Below are 8537 nucleotides of genomic sequence, written 5' to 3'. Positions count from 1 at the left end.
AAAAAAAAAAAAAAAAAACAAGACTGAGATGAGACTGAAATAGAAAATATGCCAAAATAATTTTAGAATGTTGATACAAGGATGTAGGGTTAAATTTTAGGTTTTTGTACCATAGTTATATTTTTGATATAGAAACAAATTATAAAACCTCAAGAATGACCATGTACTTTGAGCTTTAAATTAAAATAAAGTTTTATTCAAAGCATCCTTTAAAATTACAGCATGTTTATTAATATGCTGTTAACTCTGCCAAACAACTTAGCTGTATGAAGCATAAAACACTTCAAAAATCTGAATGTAAACCACATTTTTAAAACAAAAAGCAGTCTTAACACACTTCATATTTTAGATGCCAATGTATTTTGTCCAAGTATATAGCTTATATCAAAAAAAGAACCCTTTAAAACATGTCCAATGGTAAGCAGTTGTAATAATTTCTTAAACTGTTCCAATTATACAAATAAAAAATACTTCTGAAAATAATTATTGTGGTTGACAAAAGCCAACTGGAGAAACAAAGCCCTTACTTTTGGAAGACTTTAAAATTTATCATCTGAGAACTGGCTAATATTGGTGTTTTTCAAATTTGTACTGCCTTCCTTCTTTAGGAAAGTCGATCAGATTTTAAACTTCCCAAGGCTGATGAGTCAATTGCATTTCAGTTCATGCTCCCATTTCTGAAAGGAAAAATTCTAGAGAAAATATTGAACCCCAACCAAGAAAATTCAGATGCTATGGTCTCTCTTACCATACTTAAGTGCTCCAAGTTAAACTCTACATACCAGAGTACAAACAAAATTCTCAGACCATTACAAATATAAATTCTCTCATTACAACCCCCCCTAAAGATTGGTAATTGACTATACAGAGGAATTCCATTTTTAAAGCATGTCCTCATCATACACATTATTTGTAACTGTCCTACCTTCAGCTTCACACTTTTGTCCAGGCATTTCCTTGCCTCCCCTTCCCCAAGGCTATACATTTTGATTACCTGTGTACTGCAACCCAGTGGGATTTTTGGATAACAAGGCCTACATTCTAAATGTGTAAATTACACTTGTAGGGTGCTACCTCAACTCAAAGAAAAAGGCACCAAGAAGCCCATCTTCCCCTATTACTCTGAAGTTTACTCCAATCAAGGAATCCATAATCACCATGCTATGCATATCAAGTAGCTCAGCTCATAAAAAAAAAAAAAAAGCTAAGTAGTAGATTTCTGACTACATAAAGGAGATAGACTGCTCAGTCCCTGGTTTTTCTGCTCATGCCTTAGTACACAGTGTGATGGTTATTTGGGAAAAAAATGGTTTTGAACCAGCGTTTAACACACTTGCAGTTAAAAACTATTCCAGAAGCCTACGTATTTGAGTAGTTAATATTTCTGAAGTGTTTAACTGGTAGCTAAATTTAGTGAACACAAAGTAGCTTGGCATGTTATTCTGAGGTAAAGCAGAAAGGTGACAATATGCACTCAAAATATAAATATGGAGGCTTCCATTTGCTAAGAACGCTAAACAAGCAGTACAATTACAATTTAGTGTTTACTAACAAAAGACCAAAAACATTTCATTACAAAACAACCCTGCAGATGTCCCTTTTATTAACACAAACAAGTCCCAAATCTCATAACAGGGCTCATAATAGACGTAAGTGGTGTATATGCACATATGCACCAATTGCCATGTTACCTAGACTTTGCAAGATTAATCACTCACTTTCAGCAAACAAGAATTGTAAAATGTGCAAAAGTCCCCAAGTTAACAAGCTAGGGGTGACAAGTGCTTTCCAAGCTTAAACATTATAGTGAGTTAAAAAGCCCCAGAAAGATGGAATAAGACTGATTTTACTCCAATTTTTAAAAAATTCCTAACTATTATCTCATCAAGATCCTCAAATACCTATTTTCCAGGTCCAGGTCTGTAACTTACAGCATCTTTCCAAATAGTTGGCCTCCATTTCTCTAGCCCTATTGGGCATGCTACTTTGCAATTTAAAAATATGTATCTTATATATATATCTCATACTTTCTTGCTTCAGTGTTTACAGTATTGTCACACACACTAAAATACATTGTTAAAAATGATCTTATAAATAATCTATTTCAACCTTCTTTGGCTATTTGTACCATTCTGTTTTTTTCACACAAATGTCTTATTCACAAAGTGCTTTCTGTGAGAACTGCTTCCAATGAATGCATTAAACTTGCAAAATCTAGCTTCCCACAATGTGTAGCTTTCTACCCTGTACTGTGCAGTCCATATTTACAAAATATTTTATACTTTACATCAAATCCATTTCCATATAAAAAAAAAGTGCAATTCTCTCTCACCCCATTTGTCTGAGGCAATGACATTCTTCATAAAATTCTACAGAATAGCAGCCTATGATAAGCAAATAAGGTGCTTAGCTTATGCCCAAGGATCTACTTTGTAAGTATGCTGGGCAGTACTTTGTACAGTGGAGTCAGTGTAGGGGCTACTGGCGGAGTGGTGCCCCTGTCAGGTTGGCCAGCTCGATGAGTGCCAGGGCCCCATGCAGCCTCTCCCGCTGCTCCTGCAGTCGGCGCTGGGCGCCGCTCTTCTCATCGTCCTCCTCGTCAGACTGGAGGTACTCCAGAGGGTCCTGCTGCTCCTGATCAGCTTTCTGAACCAGCTTGCCTTTCAGAGTAGGGGTGCGCTGCTCTCTCATCTCCCAATACCTGGGTAAAAGGCAGACAGGTTACTTATATGGTAGACTCAATATTGCCAAATATATACTTTTGTTTAAAAAAAAATAGTCTTAGTTTTCAAAAGATGAGCTGCAAATAGTAAATAAACATATAAAATGTTCAACAGCCTTAACTATCAGGAAAATTAAAATTGCACTGAGATTCCATCTCACCTCAGTCAACTGTTTATATACTGCTAGTGGGAATGCAAACTAGTTCAGCCATTATGGAAATAAATACAGAGGTTTCTCAAAAAAACTAAAAATAGGACTATATGACTCAGCTATTTACTCCTGGGTAGATGGCTGAAGGACTCTGTCAACAGACCACAGAAACTTGTACATCTACACTTACAGTAGCCAAGTTATAGAATCGGTCTAGGTGTCTGTAAACAGATGAAAATGTGGTCTGTGTGTGTGTGTGTGTGTGTGTGTAATAGTTTAATTCACCCACAAAGAACCAAAATTATGTCCTTTGCAGGAAAGTGGATCTAACTAAAGATCATATTAAATAAGTCAGACACAGAAAGGCAAATCTCCCATGTTTTCTCTCATTTGTGGATCTCAGATTTTATAGTGGATCTCGGATTTTATATACTCATAAAATCATCTGTATATGGGGCTAGAGGACTCAGCAGTTAAGAGCACACTGACTGTTCTTGCAGAGGACCCAGGTTCAACTCCCAGCACCCACATGGCAGCTAACAACTGTCTCTTAACTCTAGTTCCAGGGAATCTGACACCCTCTTCTGACCTCTGCAGGCATTGCACAACATGGATGCACTTACCTACATACACTCATACACATAAAAATAAAAAGTTTTAAAAAACAACAAAAAAATCATGTTTATGCATGTCATGAAAGTAGAAGTAAAACTGAAGGGGGCGGTGCTGAAAGGGTCTAGGAGGAGAAAGGGTAGGATACAGAGAGAGTAATGTGATCAAAGGACCTGATAGACTTATATGAAACTCATTACTATGCCCAATGAATATATGGTAATGAAAATAAAACTTTGTTAAGGGAGCAGTTAACATAGTATTGCTTTTTTGTGACTATTCATGACCTTTTGAAGTGGTTTCACATATAGCATATATAATTCCCATTTACAAAGGGAAAAACTTAAGTTCAAGAAGTAACAACTAGTACTCAGGCTTCTGTAATAAAAAACTGGCTGTTTCAGAGCTCATATTCAGTTCTTTCTCTACTCATGTATTTGCCATACAGTGGGCTAGGAAAGTAGCTCAGAAGTAGAACATTTACATAACATGTGTCAAGGCCCCCAACTTGAAACAGCATAGGAGAAAAAAAAAATCTTGCTTTTATGATCAAGTATAAAATGGGCTAGGAGAAAAATATAGAAATAATTTGAAGAAAATAGCCTTAGGAACCTATCTTCTGGGAATATACCTCAGTGGTAGAGCACTTGCTTAACCTGTACAAGGCCCTGGACATCAGGATCCCTGGTACCACAGAGAAAAAAAGATACCTATTCACAGAGGGATGATAACTTCTAACAGGATTGACTATGTAAAACATTAAACCCACAAATATAACAAATTACTATCAGTGATATGTAGTTTGTCCAAAAAATGTAACTCCGGCTTTATTCTATTATGTAAACAACTGATAATTCACAAGAGAAAATGCGAATGTTCATTCATTTGCTATCTAAAGAAATGCACATATAAATGACAGTGTCACCACACACCAATATATCTATACAAAGTCTTGTATATTGCCAGGTGTGGTGGTGCATGCTTTTAATCCCAGCAATTAGGAGGCAGAGGCAGGCAGATCTGTGAGTTCAAGGCCAGCCTGGTCTACATAGCAAGTTCTAAGCCAACTGGGGCTACAGGGAGACCCTGTCTCAAAAAGACCAAAACAAGGGGCTGGAGATATGGCTCAGCAGTTAAGAGCACTGACTGCTCTTGCAGAGGACCCGAGTTTGATTCCCAGCACCCACATGACGGCTACTAACCGTCCTTAACTCCAGTTCCAGGGGAATCTGAAACCCTCTTCTGACCTCCACGGCATTGCTCGACACGGGTGCACTCATATACATGCAGGCAATACACTCATACACATAAAAAATAATAGTAATAAAAAATAAAAACAAACAACCCCCCCCCACCAAAGTATATTAATGCTCACAGCTTTATTTTTAACAGCTAAAAGCAAACCTAATGTCTACCAAAGGTGAATGACTAAGCAAGCTGATATGGAACTGCAGGATAGCTTACCACTCTGAATAAGTAACAGGAAAGGGCTGCAGAACAGGAGCCACTCAGCATTGATGAACTCACAACAGTGGTGCTCAGTGAAAGCAGCCATTTGACAATATTTGTATAAAGCTCTAGAAAGTGCAAACTAATTTACAGTAACAGCAGACAGCAGATCAGTGTTGTCTGAGAGGAGTGGGGTAGGGAGGGGCTACAAAAAGAGAGCTAGAAAACTCCTAAATGACAGATATGTCCATTAGTCTGACTGGTGGTCTCATGGTGTAGATGTGTCAAAATGTATCAAATTGTGGGGGCTGGAGAGAGATGGCTGCTCTAGAAGACCCAGGTTCAAATCCCAGCACCCACATGGTGGCTAACAAGCATCCGATTATAGTTCCAGGGAATCCAATGCCCCCTTCTGATCTCCACAGGCATTGCACAACATGGATGCACTTACACACATGCAGACAATACACTCATACACATCAAATAAAAATAAGTAAAATATATTTTTAAATGTATCAAAATGTACACTTTTAATATATACAACCTATCATATGTCAATTATAGTTAAACAAAGCTGTTTTTAAAATTGTATGCAAGAAATAGTTGGACATGATTGCATACGCCTTGATGGCTGCACCTCTGGAACAGGTACAAGCAGACATCTCCGGGAGTTTGAGGGCAGCCCAGTCTACATACGAGTTCAGGCCAGCCAGGGCTACATCCTATCTCAAAATAAATATTATATACAAAAAATAAATTACAACTATGTCATTTCAGGATATAGAGACTACTCATACTACACAGTTTGGCAGTATATGCAGAAGCATTAAAAGAATGTCAAAGCCGCAGCGGGCAGATCTCTATGAGACTGAGGCCAGCCTGATCTACATAGTGAGTTCCAGGCTTGCTGGGGCTACAGAGAGACCCTGTCTCAAAAAAAAAGGAAAAAAGAAAAAAAGAAAAAGAATGTCATTAGTTAAGTAGAGTTTGAACTGAAACAGGACAATGAAAATAGGCCAGCAGGGCTCTGAGTGCTACAGCAAAGGGTCAGACTTCACACTGAGGATGATACTGGCCCTTTAAAAGCATCTATGAAGAAGTAGACCCCAGCCAGTTTGTTCTCGAAGTTGCTGAGCAGGTCAAGGGAGCCTCCTGAAGTCAAGTTTATCCTGCGTAAGAAATGAAGGTGAGCAGAGGGGCCGAAGAAGTGAAACAACAATGGTGCAGACCAGTGTGAGGGCAAAACTGTTACAGCATAGCAAGGGGCCCAGGGGCACTGTGGATAAACCCTAATAATGTTCACAATAGACAAGGCTTCTTTCTTTTTTTTGGTCTTTTTTCAGACAGGGTCTTCCTTCTAGGCACAGTTGTCCTGGAACTCACTATGTAGACCAGGCTGGTCTCGAACTCAGAGATCCGCACCTGCCTCTGCCTCCCAAGTGCTGGGACTAAAGGCGTGCACCATCACACCTGGCAAAAGGTGAGTCTTTAAATCAAGTATTTGCAGAGAAAGATTTTGATACAGCCTCCTTTCTGCCATGGCATGTAAATTCATGAAGTATTCCATAATTGTCCACAGTGCAACAAAGAATATGAAAAATTGTAAAAAAAAAACCTGTTAGCCAGGCATGGTGGCGCATGCCTTTGATCCCAGCATTCAGGAGGCAGAGGCAGATGGATCTCTGTGAATTCGAAGCCAGTCTGGTCTACATAGTGAGTTCCACGTCAGCTGGGGCTACAGGAAAATCCTATCTCAAAAAGACCAAAAAAATAAAAATTGTGCTTGGGGCACTCAAACTATTTTGTTTGTATCACACTCAGATCCCAAGCACTCCTAACAACTCTATGGGAAATTAAAAACTATTCTGAACTATCCTGTAAAGGATGTATAAGAGTAACTTATTTAAAATCAGAGAATTCCCAGACTTTAACACAAAGCCAAGCCCCACAGCATTTCCCAGAGACCACATACAGCAGGGCCTTACTTTGCCAGCCACTCGGCCGCAGCCTTGTTGTCCGCAGCCTGATACTTGCTGAGAGTGTCAGTTGGCTCCTCTCTCTTCAGCCTGGCATAGGGGTGCTTTGGACAGTGGCGGTTTGCATGGGTGAATCTGCTCAGGCAGCCTTTAAAACATGGAAAGAAATGCTCATTAGAACCTGGATATTCAACAGACATAGTGAACATGTCCAGTATTGCTGGTGTACAGTAACATTAAAGGAAGGCAGAGAGATCCATCATTTGATAGCCAAAGGAGCCTCTGCAGTCACACAGTGGTAGGAAAGGTCAGGAAGGTGGTTCTGACATGATGTGGTCAATGCCATGTACTGTATCTCCAACCCCACTTCAAGTACAAGCCACGAACATGTTCAAAAACCTGACTCAGGAATTCTACTACATCCTGTAAGGAAACATTCCAAAATCCTAGATGTAAAGACATCCCTGTCAGCCTTCTTGGTCACAAGCAAATTTTACAAACAAGCCATCAAGTCATATATTCAATATTTAACACTGTGCATGTGCTTAACAAATTCACTAGATGCAAAAGTCTGTAGGAGCTACATAAGAGAAAGTAGCCAACGGAGCAGAGACAGCCTATAGGGTGAGAGAAATCTTTGCAGCTATTTAGCTGATAGAGGATTAATACCAAAGATGTATAAAGAACTTAAAAAAAAAAAAAAAAGCAAGTAATCCAGTAAAGAATGGCCAGATGATCTCAACAAACTCAAGAGAACAAATGGTACCTATCAAGAGATGAATGGATAAAAAATAATAGTCTATGATATAGACTATACACATAAGGAGTGTCATTTGAAGGAAAATGGATGGAACTAGAGGCTATTATATTAAATCAGACAGAGATAAGTATTAAAGTTTTCTCTCAAATTGGAAACTAAAAACAAGTACTTTGTAAATATTTTTAAGATTTACAACAATGATCAAAAAAATATAGAAAAACAGGACAGAACGCTACTGAAATATATTAAACTGTGCGTAAGAAAAACATCTTTAGACATGGTTATAAATCACATAAAAATGCCAGCAACATGGCTCAGTGGATAAAGGCGCTTGCCACCAAGGCTGCCCAACCTACATTCCATCCCTCGGACCCATGTGGTAGGAGAGAACCATCTCTACAAGTTGTCCTCTGACCTACATACACACACACACACACACACACACACACACACACACACAAACACAGAAATGCAAAAAAAAAAATTAAAATTAAAAAGTCACTTAAGATACGCTTACTTTACTTTGAGTTGAAAAACAACATAAAAGCCTACTTTGAATACTTTGAAGATTACATTTATTTTTATGGCTTTTTCTACTTACAATTTGGTGTAGTATTTGTAATTGTCTTTTAAGATTTTCATGTAAAAGAAAATTTTGTTTAAAAAAAAAATCAAATAATTTCTAAGAAATGTAGCATGCATTACAATTAGCAAGGAAGAAATCTTGAGCTGGGTGTGTAGCTCTGGGACACAGCACCTGTACAGCATGTGCAAAGCCCTGGATTTAAGAGCTGAGGGGAAATCTTTCGTCCTTTATCAAAAAAAAAAAAATCTCTCCTCTTAAAAAAATTCTGTGCTGGAGAGAT

The 8537-nt window shown here is 38.4% G+C and overlaps 1 protein-coding gene across 1 annotated transcript in view; it reads right to left on the bottom strand.

The window, feature by feature from the left end:
* Positions 1-1271: 1271 nt before the first annotated feature.
* Positions 1272-8537, bottom strand: part of Znf367 (zinc finger protein 367) — a 19487-nt gene continuing 12221 nt past the window's right edge. The window contains 2 exon segments of the mRNA XM_008855114.3: positions 1272-2701; positions 6921-7059. Of these exon segments, the coding sequence (XP_008853336.2) occupies positions 2479-2701; positions 6921-7059 (362 nt within the window). The 3' untranslated portion in view covers positions 1272-2478.

The sequence above is a fragment of the Nannospalax galili genome, unplaced genomic scaffold (genome assembly GCF_000622305.1).
Source record: "Nannospalax galili isolate Female #2095 unplaced genomic scaffold, S.galili_v1.0 scaffold467, whole genome shotgun sequence".
Classification (NCBI taxonomy): domain Eukaryota; kingdom Metazoa; phylum Chordata; class Mammalia; order Rodentia; family Spalacidae; genus Nannospalax; species Nannospalax galili.
Note: the sequence above shows the minus strand (reverse complement) of the source record. Positions and strands in the feature narration are given on the sequence as shown.